The 22,909-nt window shown below is 41.7% G+C and overlaps 1 protein-coding gene across 3 annotated transcripts in view; it reads right to left on the bottom strand.

Moving 5' to 3' along the window:
• Positions 1 to 18,643, bottom strand: part of LOC109025447 (RANBP2-like and GRIP domain-containing protein 2) — a 109,557-nt gene extending 90,914 nt beyond the window's left edge. For 2 of the 3 annotated variants that reach the window (XM_063695690.1, XM_055378312.2), the window contains exons 1-7: positions 18,305 to 18,590; positions 11,411 to 11,478; positions 9,713 to 9,824; positions 9,117 to 9,269; positions 4,831 to 5,061; positions 4,340 to 4,485; positions 283 to 478 (exon numbers count right to left, since the gene is read on the bottom strand). In XM_063695690.1, coding sequence (XP_063551760.1) covers positions 283 to 478; positions 4,340 to 4,485; positions 4,831 to 5,061; positions 9,117 to 9,269; positions 9,713 to 9,824; positions 11,411 to 11,478; positions 18,305 to 18,376 — 978 coding nt within the window. In that variant the 5' untranslated portion in view covers positions 18,377 to 18,590. Of the gene's footprint in view, positions 1 to 282; positions 479 to 4,339; positions 4,486 to 4,830; positions 5,062 to 9,116; positions 9,270 to 9,712; positions 9,825 to 11,410; positions 11,479 to 18,304 lie in introns of all 3 variants that reach the window. The other variant, XM_031007934.3, reaches the window with a different exon arrangement.
• Positions 18,644 to 22,909: the final 4,266 nt, after the last annotated feature.

Here is a 22,909-nt window from a genome sequence, read left to right as displayed (position 1 = left end):
CAAAAATGGCAGAGTAAAAAGATCAAACTCTTCAAATTTGTCTACAAACAAATCATGGCAATGCAGGCTTTCAACAAGAGTGCATTCAACATCCCTGTTTCACCAGCCTCACCAGTATTGTGTGTGCTAGTTATTTTCCACTGTATCAAATTGACTATTTCATTTTAACTTTAATTCCACAGGTTTGTTCACATATTGTCATTACATACCAGAGCACACCTTCATTTAAAACACATCAAGACTCCATGAAATGTCAATTGCTCCTAGAAGTGGAAGACTTACCTGAAATGCTATGAGATAGCACAATGCAGCCAGCTCAGAAAGAGCTCGCCATTGAACATTATTACCATGCTGACCCATCTTCAAGAGCAGAGAACCAGCATGCATGTAGAAATGTCCTTTCATTTCTAAGAAAGTAGCTGACAGTTCATCATTTCCACCCAAAGAAGATTTCGCAGACTGAAGAGCACTATCAAAACTGTAATATGAAAATATCAAACAGATGATACAAACTTACCGCACTGTGAATAATCATGGTTCATTTAATTCAAAACAAAATAAAAATTTTATTTCAAGCTTCATCTTCCACATTCAACTTCTAATAATTCTTATTCCCCATGTTATAAATTATGAATCATCTAATGCTTATTTTTATCCTGCATACTTCCTATACTTCATGCTTAACCTCTCAAATGATGTCTTATTCCCAGTTATTTCCAGCCCTCCAATCACAGGATAAATATAAGATTAGTGATTATAGGTGCACATTTCAAAATAAACCAGGATAAAGTTGGGAGACTATTTTGTAGTTTCTTCCTGATCATATAATTTCATTATTTAATTAACAGTTGTAATTTCTCAAATTAGACATACCATTTCCAAATTGTAAGTAAATAACTGACAGGTATTTGAGTATCAATACAGTAATTGCTCTTTTTACTATATAGATCATTACAACGTTAAATAAATTGTCTTTTTTTTTTTTTGAGACGGAGTCTCTCACTATCGCCTGGGCTGGAGTGCAATGGCACGATCTAAGCTCACTGCAACCTCCACCTCCCAGGTTCAAGTGATTCTCCTGACTCAGCCTCCTGAGTAGCTGGGATTACAGGCACCTGCCACCATGCCCCGCTAAACTTTTTTTATATTTTTAGTAGAGACAGGGTTTCACTATGTTGGCCAGGCTGGTCTCGAACTCCTGACCTCACGATCCGCCCGCCTCAGCTTACCAATGTGCTGGGATTACAGGCATGAGCCACTATGCCTGGCCTATTATTTGTAATCTATATTCTAAATTAGTTCTTCTAAATCCTAATGTTTCTCCAAATCCTCACTTTGGAAGAAAAGTAAAAGCAAAAAGCAAACACTTAAACGTGAAGCATGATTTTAAAGTGGCTTACAATAAAGCAACCAGAGCAAGTGAGGTCTAAAGATCTCTGAGGGTGCTACTAAAAATACAAAAAATTAGCCAGGCGTGGTGGTGGGCACCTGTAATTCCAGCTACTTGGGAGGCTGAGGCAGGAGAATCGCTTGAACCTGGGAAGCAGAGGTTGCAGTGATCCAAGATCACACTGTTGCACTCTAGCCTGGGCAACAAGAGCAAAACTCCGTCTCAAAAAAAAAAAAAAAGCTATTATTATTAACACACAATAGGGCTTATTACATTTTTAATGGATTACATTTTTTATTTGTTTTAATTTCTAATGTAATAAACACTGACAGAAATAACCCACATACGGCCGGGTGCAGTGGCTCAGACCTGCAATCCCAGCACTTTGGAAGGCCAAGGCAGGCGGATCACGAGGTCAAGAGATTGAGACCTTCCAGTACTTTGGAAGGCCAAGGTAGACGGATCAAGAGCTCAAGAGATCGAGACCAGCCGGGCGCGGTGGCTCATGCCTGTAATCCCAGCACTTTGGGAGGCTGAGGTGGGCGGATCACAAGGTCAAGATATCAAGACCATCCTGGCTAACACAGTGAAACCCCATCTCTACTAAAAATACAAAAAATTAGCTGGGTGTGGTGGCGGGCACCTGTAGGCCCAGCTACTCGGGAGGCTGAGGCAGGAGAATGGCGTGAACCCTGGAGACAGAGCTTGCAGTAAGCCGAGATGGTGCCACTGCACTACAGCCTGGGCAACAGAGCGAGACTCCGTCTCAAAAAAAAAAGATCGAGACCATCCTGGCCAACATGATGAAACCCTGTTTCTACTAAAAATACAAAAATTAGCCAGGTGTGGGCTGGGCGCGGTGGCTCACGCCTGTAATCCCAACACTTTGGGAGGCCGAGGAGGGCAGATCACGAGGTCAGATCAAGACCATCCTGGCTAACACGGTGACACTCCGTCTCTACTAAAAATACAAAAAAATTAGCCGAGCGTGGTGGTGGGCGCCTGTAGTCCCAGCTACTCAGGAGGCTGAGGCAGAAGAATGGCGTGAACCTGGGAGGTTCACAAGGGGGATAACAAAGGGCCCATGAGGCCTGATTAACTGATCTGACAAACCATCTGTCACCCACAGCCCTAAGCCACACTGTGAAACTGCCTAGGGTGGCACCAGCTTTTTATCTTCCTCAGGGTCCTCCCCTCAGGCCCCCAAGTCACCCCCTCATGGTCCAGATTCTCCCCTGAGTGACTCCATCCCCATGGTCATCTCCCCTCCTGAGCCTCCCCCTCTGAGGGCCAAGGGCTGTCCTCAGGGCCCTCCTGGGGCTTCCTGGTGGGGAACAACCTGAGGCAGGAGGATAAGCTCTTATTCAGAGCATTGAGAGGAAATTGTGAAGCTTGCAGTGAGCCGAGATTGTGCCACTGTACTCCAGGCTGGGTGACAGAGCGAGACTCTGTCTCAAAAAAAAAAAAAAAAAAAAAAAAAATTAGCCAGGTGTGGTGTTGGGCACCTGTAGTCCCACCTATTCAGGAGGCAGAGACAAGAGAATCACTTGAACCCAAGAGGCAGGGGTTGCAGTGAGCCGAGACTGCACCACTGCATGCCAACCTGGCGAGAGCAAGACTCAGTCTCAAAACAAAAAAAAAAAAAAAAGAGAGATTGAGACCATCCTGAACCCCGTCTCTACTAAAAATACAAAAATTAGCTGGGCGTGGTGGTGTGCGCCTGTGGTCCCAGCTACTCCGGAGGCTGAGGCAGGAGAATCGCCTGAACCCGGGAGGCAGAGGTTATAGTGAGCCAAGGTCGTGCCACTGCACTCCAGCCTGGTGACAGAGCAAGACTCCATCTCAAAAAAAAAAAAAAAAAAAAGAAAGAAAGAAAAAAAGGAACCCATATACAAAGATCTTTGATGTCCTTAAGAAAAATGTAAAAGGAACTTGTGACCAAAAAATTTGAGTATACAAAGAACACAAAATAAAACATCCTACATGTTTTCTAAAATAATCTTAAAGTTATGTTAGTTCTTTTAGATACTGCTCTTACCCTACCAATTTAGGACACTATGTACTTTTTTAAGAAAATTACCTACTCCCTGCACTCAGTGAAATGAACTTCTTTCCTTATACCAGATGGGGAAATAAATTAACTTCCAAACAAAGGGACAGCCTAAACTAGCAATCAGTAAACTTTTTCTACAAAAAGGAGGAGAATACTAATCTGGCTTTACAGGCATACAATCTCTGCTGCAACCACTCAACTCCAACCCTGTAGTATGTAAGCAGCCACAGACAATACATAAACAGAGGCATGCTGTATTCCAATAAATATTAACAAAATTAGGCAGGGGCCATATTTGGCCCACAAGTTCTAATCAACCCCTGCTCTAAACTAACATCTTTATACAAATCCAAGTGATGTTTTTGTTCAATGGAATTTATTTTCAAAATGGAGACACTGGTTTTCAAAATCAAAATTTAGGAAAAAAGGTAAATCACATAGTTGAGTTATTTTGTTTCTTAGCTAAAACAGTATTTTCTGAAATACCAGTGATGCTAAGTGCTTATACTAGTACATGTGAACCTAGCCATCTGATGACAGATGAACTTTAATTTTCACTCAAGATTACACTATTTTAAAAAATAAAATATGAAATAGCAGTTAGAACATTCATTTTAAGCTTGACTATGACAAAACTGAGTATTTAACCATATGGCTAATTTTAATGAAGCTTGAACTATAAGAGTTCTCTAAAAAGGAAAGTCATATAAAACCAATCAGAACTTCCCCGTAAAAGAAGAAAAATAAGATTGCCTCCTAGTGGTTCACTGTATTAACTATAACTCCTACGTACATTATAGAAATAATGATTCAGTAAAGAAGTTTAGAGCAATGAACTTACTGCAAAAAGAAAAACTACAATTTATACTAAAGCATTCTTCTCAAAGTCAACGCACCTTTCCAGTAATTCTCTACTTTCCTGCACATCTCTAGTGGAAAGCTTAAGAAGCATAAGATTAGCATAGGCCAGTAGTAAGTCTGTATTGGTTGCTCGCCAGTCACTTTTATCAGACTCCAAACACTGTAAAGACTCCAGATATTCCTATTTTGTGGAATGAATAGTAAGTTACAAAACTTAATCAAGTATTAACTAATTAACCATTTTACGCCTAAAAATTCCTTTTCTCACTCCAACCACGTTTGTGAAACTACATTGATTTTTACATCAACCTTATAAATGAAAACACCAAAAATATATACATTTATCATAGTTATCTCCCCAATCTTCCCATTATAAATTTAACTGATCCTGGTAAAAATTTCATTTTATAACTGTTCTACATAAATAAAAGAAATTTAAGTCCTGCGGGGCACTGCTGCTTTAGTACAAAAAGATGTATGCTAATTGCCTACATAGAAATGTAAAGACCCAATAGCTTTTATCTACCTTAAGGGTCTGTACAACACACGAATTCCACTCTAAACTTGAACGCAAAGCTATGTTCCTCTCTGCCTCACGGCAGCGGGCCACAGCATCCTTCAATCTTTTATTTGAGCGATACAACTCCACTAGCCGGATGTTCACATGGACGTCATCAGGTCTTACATAAAGTTCTGACTGAATCAAGTCAAAAAGTTTATTCCGTCCATCTTCACCTTCACAATCTAGAAGCTGTTCCTATTTAGAGGGGAAAAAGAAAAATTATTAGAGTAACACTTGTGCAATTTTAAACAAGTCATGCTCCCAAAGAGCACCATTCCACTATGTCTAGTTTTATGATGATGCCACCAAAAACACCATCCTAAATACCTTATTCGTCCCTTCTGAGAGTTGCTTACAACCCAGAAACTAAGCCTCAAGAACTGTATGTGAAGAAAAGCATCTGTGATTACTGCAGTAGCTCATACTCTCTTCAGAGACTACCAGGACTATTGCCACACATCCCTGTCCATCTGAGTCACCACCAGAAGCCTAGACCTCCCTAGTCAATCCTCAGCAACAAGGTCCTTATGCTCAAACTGCTCTGTATCTCCTTAAATCTGACTCAATCCCACATCCCCTCTCCTCCCACTGTTCTGTTACCTTCATCATCATCTCAAAGCACTGTCATCACCTCCTGACCTTAAATGAAGACAGTATCATCTCAGGATAACCCCCACTACCATGATGGCTTTTTCTCTCTGAACTTACATACAAGGAGAGGAGGTAGGGTTTGTGGCCACTCGCTTCTCATTTGCGATGCTCTTCCATCAGCCTCTCAAGAAGCTAGGACCATAGGCATGCACCACCATGCCCGGCTAATTTTTTTTTAACGTTCTGTAGAGATGGGGTCTTGCCGTGTTGCCCAGGCTGACTACTCAGTTCCTTAATCACCTCATCTCCAGTGATGTTATCCTCTACTCCAACCTCAACCATCCACTTGCCACTGACACAGGTCTTCAAAATCTGCATTTTGGTTATACCACCGAAACCACCATACCATCCTTCTTATTCTTCCACCTCACTGAGGGCCTACATACCCTTACTTTCAGAAATATACTTCTCCACCACATGACAAGTTCCCTTCAAGACAATAACATCATCAAGTTTTAAACACCTGTAAACACATATAAATACACACACTTTCTTCTGTCAGGCCAAAAATGCTATAATCCCTTATATCCATAATTACTGTTTGCTTACAGATCCCTTCAACTGATTCCCTCTTTTCCTCAGAACCCTCCCAACTGGTTTCTGTGTGCTTAGATTTGGGAAATCATAACCCCAAGCTAACTGATTTCATTTGCATTATCTCAACCATCAAACTGGTGCTGCCTAAAACAAAATACCATTTTAGTACTAACAGACTCACTTTCTCCACTCCCTGACACTTCACACCTCCTCCTATTTCCCCAACTTCCCCATACCTTCCTTTGACCCTCACTTTCAACTTATAACCTAGATTCATCCTTCACTGAGAAACCTGATGCTATCACATATAAATTCCATTTTACCTTACCTACTTAAACTCGTCTTTCCCCAGCTCTCAAGACCAAGCCGCCCATTAGTACTCTGTATTTCATTCCCCTCTCTCCTTTACCAATTTCTCCTCTTCTGGATGAGATGGATGATACCCTGGCCTCTCCCTATTGCAAAAGCCCTAGTCTTTGACTCTATGTTAAAAATTTTTTTAAAAACCACTATGAGTGCTTTTAAAAAGTTCTATCTCATACTTGAGAGAAAAAACCTTCTCAACAGTAATACTCTCATTCATTAAACAAATGTCAGAAACTGTTTACCTTAGCAAGCCTTAAATTTTAGGAGAAATGGAATTACTTTGCATGACAGTTATAAATCTCATGGATTTCAATTCCAAAAAAAAAAAATCTGATACAGGAAAGGTGTAACAGTGCCTTCAAGTTATTAAAGAAAATCTTTAAAGAATGCTTCAAAGTATCTAACTTGTTACACTGCAAGAAAAGAATCTCCTACCATTACATATGTTCTTCAACACTACTGACACCAGATTAACTGGATTGCCACGCCCAATATGGGAGTTATGTTTGAGGCATAACACCTAAGAGAGTAAAGAAATCTGCACAATTAGACCTCACGTTTTAGACTAACATTTAAAATCCAGCTGCTTATTACTGGGGAGAAAAACTTATCAGTAACATTTATCTTTGGAAGCATCTTCAATGCTTTTTCAGCTTCAAAAATCTGTACATGATTGTTCATAGCAGTTGAACAATAGCCAAAACCTAGAAATAACCAAAATGCCCCTCAAAAGTGAATGGTTAAGGCTGGGCACAGTGGCTCACACCTGTAATCCCAGCACTTTGGGAGGCCAAAGTGGGTGGATCACCTGAGAACCCGGGAGGCAGAAGTTGCAGTGAGCCGAGATAGCACCACTGCACTCCAGCATGGGCGACAGAGCAAGACTCTGTCTCAAAAAAATAAAAATAAAAAAAGTGAATGGTTAAATTGTGGACCATGAAATACTACTCAGAAGTAAAGGAACCAACTATGGATATACAAAACTTAATATGGATCACAAATGGTATTATGCTGACTGAACAAGCCAACCTCAAAAGGTCACATGCTTGGCTGGCCGCGGTGGCTCACGCCTGTAATCCTAGCACTTTGGGAGGCTGGGGTGGGCAGATCACATGAGGTCAGGAGTTCGAGACCAGGCAGGCCAACATGGTGAAACCCCGTTTCTACTAAAAATACAAAAATAAGTGGGACATGGTAAAATGTGCCTGTAGTCCCAGCTACCCAGAAGGCTGAGGCAGGAGAATCGCTTGAACCTGGGAGGCGGAGGTGGCAGTCAGCCGAGATTGCGCCAGTGAACCCCAACCTGGGCAACAGAGCGAGACTCTGTCTCAAAAACAACGAAAAAAGAAAAAAAAAGTCACACATTTCATGATGACATTTACATAACATTTTGAAATCACCAAAGTATAAAGATGGAGAACAGATTAATGGTTGCCAGAGGTCAGGCATAGTGAAGAGAAGTAAATAGCATGACTACAAAAGGGGCAGCATGAGGAAGATCTCTGTGGTAATAGAGTAGTTCTGTATCTTGACAGCAGTGGTGGTATGAATCTACACATGTTAAAATGAAATAAAACTATACATGCACATTGTACCAATGTCAAAATTCCTGATTTTGATATTGTGCTTTGGTCGGGTTAAACAGGTTGAGTATCCCTTATCCAAAATGCTTGAGACCAGAAGTATTTCAGATTTTGAACTTTTTCAGACTTTGGAATATTTGCAGGATACTTAGCAGGTAGAGCACCCCAAATCTGAAAATCTGAAATCCAAAATTTTCCAATGAGCATTTCTTTGAGCATCATGTCAGTGCTCAAAAAATTTCAGATTTTGGAGCATTTAGGATTTCGGATTTTAAATGCTCAACCTGTATAAGCATTGGGGAAAAATGAAGTAGCATATAGGATCTTTCTGTGCAATCTTTGCAACTTCCTGTGAAAAAACTCTGTAATTATTTCAAAATTAAATTTTTTTAAATTTCTATCAGAAACATATATAATGGGGGTAGGAGGAAGCTAAAGGCAAATATACATTTATAATTTTATATTGTACATACACAATAAAGTATACATTAATATATAAAACATTACAATATACATTTTAAATGTTTGCCAAACATATTTGTGTAGATTTTCTCCAGAACAGTTACTTAGTAAACTATATTTTACTCTATAAAGAATATCAGGACCAGTCAACACACTAGCAAGAACTTCCTACCATTTTTAGTAATTACGTCTTATATACTACAGAAACCACCTTTTATCTTTTGCTTGAAAACCTTACTATCTCAAAATACAATCCCTTCCACTTTCAGACAATAGTTATTAGAAAACTCTTCTTTAAAATATCCCTAAATTGTCATCCTGTAGGTAATTTTCACTTAATGAAGCAAAAATTGTATACCAGACAGAACTTAATGTAAATCTTAGCTCTACTTAGTTTACAGCTACTAAACTGTAAAATCCCTAAAATATTAATTATTCCAGAAGGGTAAATGAGATGTCACTTATAAAGTATAACAATGCCTAATAAGACAATAGATGCTCAGAAAGGTTTTAATACACTTTTTAAAAGAAAAATGTTAAAGGAAACACAAACACCTGGGCTTAAGGTTTGCTATTGAAAAGTAATTTAAACTCCAAATATTAGAAATGGTTATGTCTTAAGTTTTCTCCCTTTATGTTTTGTTTGTTTACCTTTAGTTTATAAATTGCAGGACTTCCTGGGAAAAGTTTGGCTGTTCTTTCAACCCAGTATTTTGCTCTTCCATCAGTAACATCATTTTTACAAAGCAATTCTGCAATCTTCAACACAAGATCTTTTTGTGTTGGGTTTAATTCCACTGAACGCTAATATCAGAAAAGAAATTAAAGATTAGTAAATAAATTGTATGTATGTATGTAGGAGTATATATACTTATATACTTATTTAGAAAGGTTAAAAATTATCACTCCAACCCTTAAAGAATTCTACTTCTAGAGAAAACATGTTACTTCAAAGGTGTTAAAATAAAAGTGTCTTGGAATTTTCTAGAAACGAATCAAATAAAAATTATATTTGTGTCATTTGAATACAAAAAACACAAAAGAACACCATTTCTGACCGTGTTAGACTTACAATTTATAGGTGTTAAACAATTCTAAATCTGTTCCAAGCTGTGTCACATAATTGTACTATGATACCAATGCCTGTTTTATGATATTCATAAAATATATTTGACTTACTTATATAAATTTCTCTGGGCATCATGTGTTTGGCTATGCAAAGGCTATATTTGAATCCTATAACTTACCCTGTAACATTCAACAGCTTTCTCTGTGTTTTCTTCCAATTCATAAAGAAGACCCAGAAATCTGTGAGCTCTGGGATCCCTCTCTTGCACATTAATGTAAGTACATATGTATCTGTTTTTTAAAAGTAATACAAAAGTAAATTAAACTTAGAACTGTACTTTTAAATGCTAACCGAAGAATACATCTTAAACCAAAGCAACCACTAAACTCGTTTATACTGTTACTCAAAACTACCACTATTTATGCAGATAACTCAAAAGTATTCATAGAAAGAAATGGGTAATACTTAAAAACACGTACATAGAGTTGACCACATACTCGTTTTACCATTTAATGTCACATTTACCAAATTTTTCTCTAGTGTTATCCACACATAAGAAATGAACATATAGATTGCTTTTTCTTCCTGATCACATTTTAATAAAGCACTAACAGTTTTGCCAATAAATTAGAAGTGATTATAATAAACATTTTTAAAGTTATCATAATGCAAAATACTAAACAGCAACAATTTCCCAAACAACAAAGGGAAATACATTTACCCTTTAAGCAAGAAAGTAATTTCTAACAGTACTATATCCAGCTAAAATCGAACAGAAGAAAAATTACTAATTACAGTACCAAATACAGGAAATTTCCATTTCTCAAATCAAGTAACAACTAAAATAAGTAAATATCCTCTAGGTTCCTTGACAGTATTACGATCAGAGAAATTAGGCCAGACCCAAACTAAGGGATTAAAGTCTCACAGTAAAAAGGTACAAGAGTTAACAGTCACAGTGCTGCTAGTTACATAATTTATGTACCACCATTTTCCTTTCTTACCAGCATGTCCATCTTCCCTTGGATGCCTTTAAAAGCCTGCCTCCCAGCTGGGAGCAGTAACACACACCTGTAGTCCCAACACTATGGGAGGCCGAGGCAGGCAGACTGCTGTGCTCAGAAGTTCAAGACTAGCCTGGGCAACATAGTGACACCTGTCTCTACCAAAAAATGCAAACCTTAGCCAGGTCCACATGGTGGTGCGCATCTGTATCCCCAGCTACTTGGGGCGCTGAGGTGGGAAGATCGCTTGAGCCCAGAAGGCAGAGGTTACAGTGAGCAAAGATGGAGCCAGCTGCTGCACTCCAGCCTGAGCAAGAGAGACAGATACTGCCTAAAAAAAAAAAAAAAAAAAAGCCTGCCTCCCTCTTAATTTCCTGCTTTAATCCACTCCAAGTCAGGAAATCAGAATCACCAAGCTTCTTATCCCTAGGATAGAGCCTTAGAGCATCACATATTGTGTCAATTAAAGATCTTTTATACAAGCTATTCTCCTGCCTTACAATTACAGTTTAGTTTTTTATTCATTGCTATTTTCCATCTGATTAAGGTATCAGATATCTAACCAAAAACAAATTAAGATATAGGCATGGTCCTCTTTTACTCCAACAGAAGACAATTTTTAGAAAAAGTGTTTTAAGCCAAACAATTTCTTGCCCTTGGTATAAAGCAGCAGCATGCAGAAAACACTAATTACAGTTTCAATCTCAATGGAATCTAGGCTGGTCCTTAGCATCAGTCTGAGTGATAAATCCCTTATTCCAGAATACACTTAGGAAGAACTACTAAGAACATATTTTTACCTATTTCAAAGAAGAAAATGAGAAAAGGCATTGATTTTAAAAAAAAGAATACATGTTACGGTTTGTACTTACTTTTTAGCAAGATCATATTCTTTAGCTTCATAATGCAGCTTTGCAAAATAGAATCCTCTCATTGACTTCTAAAAAAAAATTAAAAGTTGTTTTACGTTTCATACAGAAATATTTTCCAATATTTTTTCAAAAGTAGTAAAAATCTGTCCTAAGTTTATGTTCAAATACGCCATTTTCATTCACTTAAAAGTTTTTTTTAAAGCCTGACAAATGCATAATTCCATGTTTTATAATTTCCTATCACAAAACAAAAAATAGAGCTGGGTGCAGCGGCTCATGCCTGTAATCCCAGCACTTTGGGAGGCCGAAGTGGGCAGATCACCTGAGGTCAGGAGTTTGAGACCAGCCTGGCTAACATGGTGAAACCCCGTCTCTACAAAAATAGAAAAATCAGCCAGGCATGATGGGGGGTGCCTGTAATCCCAGCTACTCGGGAGGCTAAGGCACGAGAATCAGTTGAACCCAGGAGGTGGAGGTTGCAGTGAGCCAGAGGTTGCAGTGAGCTGAGATCGTGCCATTGCACTCCAACCTGGGTGACAGAGACTCCATCTCCCAAACATCATCATCATCAACATCATCATCATCATCATAAATAAGCTGGGTGCAGTTGGTCACACCTTTAATTCTAGCACTTTCAGAGACCAAGGTGGGAGGCTAGCTTTGAGGCCAAGAGTTTGAAACCAGCCTGTGCAACACAACAAGATCCTGTCTCCAGGGGGAAAAAAATAGCCAGGCATAGTGGAGCATGCCTGTGTTCCTAGCTACTCAGGAGGCCAACGAAGGAGAATCACTTGAGCCCAGGAGGTTGACACTGCCGTGAGTTATGACTGTGACACTGCACTCCAGCCTGGGTGACACAGGGAGATCCTCTCTCTAAATAATAAATACATAACATACAAAAAATAAATTCAAGAAAGCAAGACAAGCAGACAACAGAAGTTAAGAATTTTCATCAGCCTTGGAAATCTTGGAAACCCTGTGGTACCACTCTCTCACTTAACAAACAAAAGAGACCAGCTTTCTTTGGGGAGGAAAGGTATTCCAGAAATCTCTTCTCCTACCATGTGTAAGCCTCTATGGGAAAGAATAAGTAAGTACTTAGGATCTATTAAGGCACTGAGGATTCCCTAGTCCATGTACTGTTCTCTCTACAGATCAGATCAGTATTTTACAGTCAAGGAGTCAAAAAGGCAGAAATAAATATTGAATTCTTCAAGTAATAAATGAGGTCCACAGCCTGGCTCCTTGGTTACATAAACTCCAAAGTCCAAAATGCTGATGCACACCAGGCTGGGTGCGGTGGCTCACACCTGTAATCCCAGCACTTTTGGAGACTGAGGCAGGTGGATCACTTGAAGCCAAGAGTTCGAGACCAGCCTGGCCAACATACAGAAACCTCCTTTCTACTAAAAATACAAAAATTAGCTGGGCATGGTGGCACACACCTGTAATCCCCGCTGCTTGGGAGGCTGAGGCAAAGAATCGCTTGAACCCGGGAGGCAGAGGCTGCAGTGGGCCAAGATCACACCACTGCACTCCAACCTGGGCAACAGAATGATTCCATCTCAAAAAAAAAAAAAAAATGCTGATACAACCAGAGTATGTTCCATCCATGTGATAGAGTATACAGCTACTCAAACATCTTATTTTTGAAATTCCAAGACCCCAGTGAATGTCCAAAACGATGAATAGTATCAAACCAGGTTGCCATCAATCGAAACATGTTTCCTGTTTGTGTCCTCCACCCACAAATTTAATGTCTTGTCCATCTCAACTAAGCACTTATCACACACTGTGGCTGTAACTTTTGCAGTTTGGGGTGTCACAACAAAACCAGCACAAATTTCTTTTTCCTTCTTCACAATTTCATGGACAAAAGATTTGTTCTCACCATAGATCTTAGCAACCCCAGTATATGATCTTTTTTCTTTCCTAAGTCAAAAACTCACCTCTTCACTTAAAGGAAGCACTATATGGCTTCTCTCTGCATATGTGAACTGCCAGCATCGCTACTCTTGCTCTTTGGTGCCATTTTACATAAAATAAGGGTTACTTGAACACAAGCACTGCAATACTCCAACAACTGATCTGATAACTGAGATGGCTAGTATGTAACTAGCGGGTGGAGAGCACATACAGCATGAATATGTTGGACAAAGGGATGACTCGTGTCCTGGGTAGGACGGAGCAGGAGGCCGTGAGATTTTTATCATGTTATTCAGAACTGTTTGCAATTTAAAACTCATGAAATGTTTATTTATATAATCTTCCATTCAATATTTTTGGACCACGGGTGACGCAGGTAAGTAAAACCACGTAAGGCAATACTGTGGATAAGAAGGGACTACTGTACCAGCAACGAACAATCAGAAAAGGAAATTAAGAAAGCAATTCCATTTACAATCGCATCTAAAAGAAAAAAATGCCTGGGAATAAATGTAAACAAGGAGGTGAGAGACTTGTATGCTTAAATTACAAAACGTTGCTCAATGCCAGGCTAACACCTGCAATCCCAGCACTGGCGACAGAGCAAGACTCCGTCTCAAAAAAAAAAAAGAACTATAGCAATCTTAACAAAAATAATACACAACAGTCAGGACAGCACATAAAGGAACAAGGCTTGTTCCCCCCTTCCTTTTTTTTTTTTTGAGATGGAGTCTTGCTCTGTCGCCAGGCTGGAGTGCAGTGGCTCGATCTCAGCTCACTGCAACCTCTGCGTCCCAGGTACAAGCTGGGACTACAGGCACACGCCACCATGCCCAGCTAATTTTTGTATTTTTAGTAGAGATGGGGTTTCACCATGTTGGCCAAGATGGTGTCGATCTCTCAACCTTGTGATCTGACTTCCTCCGCCTCCCAAAGTGTTGGGATTACAGGCGTCAGCCACCGAGCCCGGCCAGTTCCCCCTTTTCAAAATGAAGAAATAGATTCAAGGTACAATGCCAAAACATAATAGAAAAATAATTCCATTACCTTCTTTGCTTCCAACTATGTTATTAAAGTAGACAATCTTAAGATAATTAAACAACTTTACAAATTATTCTTGTATATGATCTTTTGCCTCTAACCTGCTCACTTTACAAGGGAACTGAAGCTCAAGCAGGTAAATGTCTTGTTTAAAGATATACAGCTAGGAAGGAGCACAGCCCATGTTATGTAAACAGGACAATATCTGATTCAAGCAGTACTTCTTTACATGACAGCAGATGTCACTATAAGCAAATACCTGAATTCACTTAAGCTGCCAAATATCAAGAACTGATGCAGGGCTGAAAACAGGAACAGTAAGACCCTAAGAGATGCCACATCATTGCTATCTTGCACAGTAAGATAGAGATGTAATTGTAATTGTCCAAAACTTAATATTTGTGGCATACTTTTTCATTATGCAGTTCTAAATTTCTCTCTCTTTTTTTTTAATTCAAATGGAGTCTCGCTCTGTCACCCATCTTGCACAGTCAAATGAATCTCCCTCCCCCTAAAATCCTCCAAAAAAGCTGCTGTTCTCAACAAACCCATCTGATCAGCTCCAAATCTGTGGAGTCCCAACAAGGGTGAGGGCCGTGATTATACAGGACAATGAGGAAAAGTCTAGATACTGAACCATGAGTTCCCCAATCTTCTTCCCCAGGAACATAAGGGTAAGGAAATCTCTCAAAAGGCAGAACAAACAAAAGAGAAGAATAAGAGAAAAATTAGAGAAAGTCCAGCTTTCAGGTAAACATCATTAAAAAAAGGGTAAGAAATGGTCAAAGAAATAATACAAGAAATGCTACAGAACTGAAAGAAATGAGTTTCCCAATTGAAAGGACACTTCCAGAAAACCTTTAAGTTACCAAGAACAAGAATCTCATCGGACTCCTAACAACAGAACTTCTAGAAAATGGAGCAATGCTTTCAAAACTGCGAAAAAAATTATTTCAAACTCAGAATTCGATAACCAAATGATCAACCAAATTAAGTAAAGACGTTTTAAAGACATACCATTAGTTTCCAGACCAGCCTGACCAGTATGGTGAAATCCCATCTCTACTAAAAATAGAAAAAATTAGCCGGGCGTGGTGGTGCACACCTGTAATCCCGCTACTCGGGAGGCTGAGGCAGGAGAATTGCTTGAACCCGGGAGGCGGAGGTTGCGGTGAGCTGAGACCATGCCACTGCACTCCAGCCTGGGCAACAGAGCAAGACTCTGTCCCAAAACAAAAACAAACAAAAAAACCTCTCATCCACTTTTCCTCAAAGCAAGTGAGACTATGCTACACCAAAACAAAGTAAATGAAGAGGACATGAGATACAAGAAACAAAGGGTCTAACTCAGAAAAAAGATGAAGGGAATTCTCAAACTGGTGATAAAGGGAAGTCCCAAGAGCACAGCTGTGTAGCAAAAAGGAAGAAAAACCAATCCATGTTGGAGAAGTCGGTTAGTAAGGGTATTCCAGGTAGACAATCAATCAATCAATGTTTTAAGCTGAAATTGATGGGATTATGTGACCAGTCTGACCACATTTGAGGGTTTAAATTGCTGAGTTTAAGTAAGCAAGTAGTAACACAACATACAAGCAAACCAAAAAATAAAGCAATTATTCAGTCCAGGAAAAACAAAACTGCACAACAAGGGCAATTCAAATGCAAAAATATTTACCTTATATTTATATAAATGTTAAATATTCATTTAAACAAAAACTGCAATAACAGTACTGAAAGAATGAGGGGCAAACCAAAGTGTCTGAGGACAGTTTTGGAGGCGCATAATAGCCAGTACAGAATGTCTAAAATGGGGCCGGGCGCGGTGGCTCACGCCTGTAATCCCAGCACTTTGGGAGGCTGAGGTGGGCGGATCATGAGGTCAGGAGATCGAGACTATCCTGGCTAACACGGTGAAACCCCGTCTCTACTAAAAATGCTAAAAAATTAGCCGAGTGTTGTGGCAGGTGCCCGTAGTCCCAGCTACAGGCTGGGGCAGGAGAATGGCGTGAACCCCGGAGGCAGAGTTTGCAGTGAGCCGAGATCGCGACACTGCACTCCAGCCTAGGCGATAGAGCGAGACTCCGTCTCAAAAAAAAGAAAAGAAAATGTCTAAAATGGGAGAAAGGGAATTAAAAATAACAAAAGTATATATGTGTGTTACTCAGAAGTATGAAGTATAGATGTAAAGGGCAGAAAAAACAGCTAACAGCTGTCAAAGGTGCCTGCCTGTAGCCCTAAGTACTCAGGAAACAGAGGTAGGAGGATCATTTATGCCCAAAAATTTGATGGGCAACACAGCAAGACCCTATTCTAAAAAATAAATAAATAAAAATAAGAGCTGTCAAGTAGACTTCGAGAAGTAGGAATCAGCTGCAGAATAAGAAACCGACTTGACAGAACATAGAAAAACTAAACAGAAGCCATCTGGAAAAAGAAAAACTAGAGAAAGAATTATATATTTTTTTCTTTTTTTCTTTTTTGGAGACAGAGTCTCGCTCTGTCACACAGGCTGGAGTGCAGTGGCGCAATCTGCTCACCACAACCTCTGCCTCCAGGGTTCAAGCAATTCTCCTGTCTCAGCCTACTGAGTAGGTGGGACTACAGGCGCTGCCACCACGCCCGGCTCATTTTTGTATTTTTAATAGAGACAGATTTTCACCATATTGGTCAGGCTGGTCTCTCGGCCTCCCAAAGTGCTCGGATTACAGACGAAGAATATTTTTAAGAAGGGCAAAAGCACATGTGAGGGAGTAGAAAAATGGCAAAACAAGAGAAGACTAACAAATGAAAGCACAATGGAAGACTAGAAAGATATGATATACAGACACATCATCACACTCCAAAACTGAGACATTCTAGAAAGCATGGGCAGTTCACAGATGGCCAGCCTCTGCCAAACTGGGGGAGAATACTAACCTCTTTATATTCTTCACAGCCACTGCCTCTTCTCCCTCCATTCTTTACCTTCTATCCAAAGCACCCTGTTTTGTCATTTCACTCAAACCTAACTTTACAGAATAGCTTCACATGTTCCAAAGTTACTCACTAGTTAATCCATATTCCGCTGAAATCCCCAGGTTCTAATGTAAATGACTTTAAATTTGGGGGGAGGAAAAAGACTCTGTAAGTGTAAGAGAGGTGGTCATAATAACCAATCCTCAAAATTTTGCTACCACTCCACTTTATTTAATGTAAAAGTTATGTAGTTGAAAGAACATTCTAACTTCTGTCTAGACCAGTGGTTTTTAATCTTTTGGAAGCCAAGGTCCCCACTAAGAATCTCAGAAAGGCTCTAAGCTTGCTTTTTTTTTTTTTTTTTTTTAAGCTTGTTTAAAAAAAAAAATCAGGCTGAGCAGAGTGGCTCACACCTGTAACTCAGCACTTGGGGCCAAGGCGGGAGGATCACTTGAGCCCAGGAGTTGGAGACCAGCCTGGGTAACATGGTAAGACCCCATCTCTACATTAAAGAAAAAAGCCGGGCATGGTGGCGCATGCCTGTAGCTGGCATGCCTGTAGTCTCAGCTACCCAGGAGGCTAAGGTGGGAGGACGGATTGAGCCCAGGACGTCAACGCTGCAGTGTGCCACGATCCCGCCACGTTCCCGTCGGGAACAAGCCGGGAGAAAGAGGAAGCGCCGGCGCCAACGGTCTCCCGCCCACCGCGGTCCCCCCAGGACTCTTCCTGCGCTTGCAAGCGCCACGCCGCCCACAGGACTGCGCTAGCCGGCCGGCGCCTCAACAGAGCGCGCCAGGGAGCAGGGCCCGTCGGGAGCCATGACGCCTGAGCCATCGAGGCCGCCGCCCGGCCGGGGGATCGAGGCCGCCGGGGGGTCGAGGCCGCCGCCCGGCCGGGGGATCGAGGCCGCCGGGGGGTCGAGGCCGCCGCCCGGCCGGGTCGAGGCCGTCGGCCTCTTCGAGATCCACTCACCTCTGGAGTCGACGGGGCGGGGCCCTGCACCGAGGCGACGTACCGCTCCACATCGGCCTTGCTGCGCCTCATCGCGCCACCAACCTGGCTCCCGAGACGCGTGAGAACAGCGCTCAGCCCCGCGGCAGTCGCCACTTCCAAGACGAAAGCGCCAACAAGCCACTGACGCAGCGGTGTAGCCGGCGGAGAACCACTGTGACGAACTTGCGTTCTGCGTCAGCGCTGTGTATCCTTGGCGACGTCGGCGCTCGAGCTGCACTCGGCCGGGCTCTTGGCAGCGCCCTGTGGTCTGAGGGTGTCTTGACAGGATCTTATGTATATAGAAAACCTTAATGAAACCTAAAAAAAAAAAAAAAAAAAAAGACCTAAACTATCAGTGATAATAAATGAGTTCAAAGAGATTGTACCATACAAGGTCAATTAAAAAAAATGAGTTGTCTACTTATACACTAGCAAGGAACAATTCAAGTAAAATTAAGTAAACAATTCCATTTATAATATTATCAAAAATAATAAAATAATTATGAATAAATTTAACCCAAAAGTGTAAGACTTGTAGACTGGAAACTACACAACACTGTTGAAAGAAATTAAAGAGGAGCTAAATCAATGGAAAGACATCCTGTGTTCATTAATTGGATGTAAACATGTCTACACAAAAACTTGTATACAGGCCAGGCATGGTGGCTCACGCCTGTAATCCCAGCACTTTGGGAGTTTTCGATGGGAGGATCACTTGAGTCCAGGAATTTGAGACCAGCCTGGGCAACACAGTGAGACCCCCATCTCTACAAAAAAGAAAAAACAAAAACAAAAGAAAACCTATACATGAATGTTTATAGCAGTACTATTTTTATTAGTAAAAGGTGGAAACAATCCAAATTTCCATCTACTGAAGATGGATTTTTAAAATGTGGTATTATTGGGCACAGACACACGTGCCTGTAGTCCCAGCTACTGAGGAGGTTGAAGCAGGAGGGTCGCTTGAGCCGGAGAGTTTGAAGCTGCAGTTTGCAGCTGCAGTGATGCTCCTTGATCCATGCAGGAGCTGTGATCAGGCCTGTGAAGAGCCACTATACTCCAGCCTGGGCGACATAGTGAGATCTCTGTCTCAAAGAAAAATGTGGTATAGCCATACAATAGAATATTACTTTTGCATAAAAAATAATGAAGTACCAATGCATACTACAACATGAATCAGCCTTGAAAACATTATTCTAAATGAAAGGTGCCAATCACAAAACCTCATATATCATTTCATTTATATGAAATATCCAGAGTAGGCAAACTCAAAGACACAGAAAGTAGACTAGTGATTGCCAAGGGCTGGGCGGAGGGCAAATCTGGGAGTTCATGTGACTGCCAACGTGAATGGAGTCTCTTGTTGGGGTGATAGAGATATTTTGGAATTAGATTTTGGGGAAGGCTGTAAAACATTGCAAATTTACTAAAAAAAAAATCATTGAATGAAATTAAATCCTATGGAGATGATAGGTATTTTCATTTTGGCCAGGCAATCTACCTGATTAGGTTCAAGCCACAAGTTCCCACCCCTCCATTCTGCAGTCTGGTTCCAAAGTCAGTCCAGTGTCCAAAGTCTTCACAGGACTATTCAGTTCTGTCTGACTTGTGCACCACCCAGTGGCCAGTTGTGTCTGTGGGTGATGGTCTCTCAGTTCAGCTGTCAATCTTTGGTGTGTTGAACAGGACCAGATCTACGCAGGAGCAGCTCAAGAATGAGCCCTGGGGTTTATAGACAGGTTAATGGGGTTGCTTCACTGATTAACTCTCTCTCAGCAATTACCCTGTTGCTTTCATTTGCTGAGGCTTCTCTTTTTAGTCTTCCAAGCAGAAAACAGGCTTTCGGTATCTGGCTCTACCATGCATTTCTACATCTGAAGCCAAGCAGTGGGAGGACTGAATTGGAAGAGAAGCAACATGGATTGTTTCTGCCCTCTTGGGACCACAGCTCTGTCAGTTGGAGAAGGTTCCCTCCTGCGTCTTGGCTCCTGGGCTCCTCTTGGGGCTGGTGCCAGTGCCACTGTGGGACTGCTTGTGGGCTGAGGTATGAGAGAACAGGGAAAAGAAAAATGGGGAGGAACGAACTTCTGGATTCCCTCGGAATGTTAGGAGACCCTTTTCCCGTTACTTGAGCCAGAAATAGAGGGCATCTTCTGGAGCTCTTTCTATCTGCACCCTGGTGCCCACTGCCAGTTTAGTCACGGGATGCCATAGGGGAAACATGGTTATCTCACCACCGGTTTGGTGGTACTTCAAGTTCTGGTCTTCTTGGGAAAGCTGCCTGCAACTATTTAGTTTTCAATGTCTTCCAATAGCTGCTCCATGCATTCTGTACTGTCTCCTGGCTGGACTCCATGCAGGAAGCCTGTCTCCTCCACAGTGTGCACTCACTCAGGTCATTGCTAAGTTTTATTGTTGGCATTTGTTTGCTTTAATTTTTCAGACTGACTCCCTAGAGGTCGCTTCTTGTTTGCATAGTTCGTCAGTCAAACATCAGTTAAAGCCAATATGGTTTCCACCATCTGCTGCTGGATCTATGTGCAATGGGGAGGAGGCACGCCCCGGGCCATTTGCAAGGGTGTTCTGGCTTTTACTTCCTAACACTGGCACCGGCACACACACAGGCTGTGTGCCCTGGGCATATGGACATGGCTTGGGCTTGCTCTAATCTCTACCAGCTATGAGCCTTCAGTCCATTTGGGTAGTGTGAAGAGTTTACTAAGCTCCCTCTGGCTCTCCGACCTCCCGGAGCTCCCTCTTACATCCATGACTAATCTGCAGATCATTTGCTCGTCTCCAAAGGCCCAGAGCCTCAGGCTAGGAGTCAGTGGCCTTTCTTCCTCCTGGTCACTGATATCACCACCTTAACTAGCCATGCTGCAAATCAAAACCTTCCTCACTCTTGCCTCCAGCCCCTGCAGCGAGGTGGCAGGGGAGCTTATTTCCACAGGCTGCCCTGCTGGGGGCCGCTGTGTGTGTTATCAACAGCTAGGGTAAATGGGGGTACCAGCCTGGGCAAAGATGCCACGGACACAGGCTGGTCTTATCCAAGGCTCACTTTCTTTTTTTTTTCTTTTGAGACAGGATCTGTCTCACTCTGTTGCCCAGGTTGGAGTGCAGTGGTGTGATCACAGCTCACTGCAGCCTCAACCTCCTGGGCTCAAATGATTCTCCTGCCTTAGCCTCCCATGTAGCTGGGACCACAAGTGTGCACTACCATGCCTTTTTTTATTTTATTTTTTGTAGAGACGGGGGTCTCACCAAGTTGCCCAGGCTGTTTTTGAACTCCTGAGCTCAAGTGATCCTTCTACTTCAGCCTCCCAAAGTGCTGGGGTTACAGGCGTGAGCCACCGCGCCTGGCCAGCTTTCATTCTTAAAGACATCCCCATTTGTGCTGTGCCTTTGGTAAAATAACAGAATGCTAAATGGTTTGTCCAGCTATACAGTTACATTTTGGAAAGATTTGTTGACCTCCTCACTTCATCATGCCAGAAGTGGGAACTTTGATTACTCTTTAAAGAATCTGAAGATGAAGGGAAGACCAACGCATAATTTGAGAGAATGGCAAGACTGAGAAAGGTTTCTGTAGCATGGTGCATGCATGTGTGTGTGCGTGTGTAGGGAGAGGCGAAGGGTTCTGACAAGAGGAAGAGGCTGAGGAAGCACGCTCATCTCCACAACGTGCTGCTGCCATCCAATCATAGGGTCTCTTGCAGCAATACCAGTCCTGATCTCACAAACCTCATACCCTAACTACGGTCCCCCTAATTGGGGTCCCTCCTCAGAGCTTTCCTAAGGCTCCCTAACTTTTCCCCTCACCTCGGTTGAGGCCTCCATGGTTTGGACTTGCTGGTTTTGCCTTGCTCTTCCCTTGATAAATACACCATTTATTCCGGTTCAGCCCTTGGAACTTTAAACCTTAACCCAAGCCTCCTCCACCCCACTATATTAGCCCAAGCCTAGAGTATCAGATCTGGATATTTGGGTAAAGATGCAGACAAATTTTGAGTTGGAAAAGAAAGAACTTAATTCATTACTAAAAGATAACCTTGATAGCTATATATATGGGAAACAAGAATGTATCAGGAAGTTAATCCTTTGCTCACACTACACCTGGTGCATGTAATTCCATCTCTGAGTTTTCCCCTTATTATTATTATTATTTTTTTGAGATGGAGTCTCACCTTATTGCCTAGGCTGGTGTGCAATGGCACAATCTTGGCTCACTGCAACCTCCGCCTCCTGAGTTCAAGCGATTCTCCTGCCTCAGCCTCCCGAGTAGCTGGGAGGCTCAGACACAACCTCCTGGGCTCAAGTGATCCTCCCACCTCAGCCTACTTAGTGGCTGAGACTACAGGAATGTGCTGCCCTGTCCGGCTTGTTTTTGTTGTTTTAATTTTTATTTTACTTCCCAGGACTCTAAAAGACTTGCTGACCTATTAACACACAAACTAGTGCCCACATCCCTACTCCCCATCTTGTCACTTTGTCCCCACCCAGTCCCTTGCTGCCCCTCCCATCCCCTCAGTGTGACTAAGTTGCTGGAGGTACCCTGCCCCATCCTTAATTTCTTGCCCCAGGCCC

The sequence above is a fragment of the Gorilla gorilla genome, chromosome 12 (genome assembly GCF_029281585.2).
Source record: "Gorilla gorilla gorilla isolate KB3781 chromosome 12, NHGRI_mGorGor1-v2.1_pri, whole genome shotgun sequence".
In the NCBI taxonomy this organism is placed as follows: Eukaryota; Metazoa; Chordata; class Mammalia; order Primates; family Hominidae; genus Gorilla; species Gorilla gorilla.
This window is presented reverse-complemented; position numbering and strand designations above follow the sequence as displayed.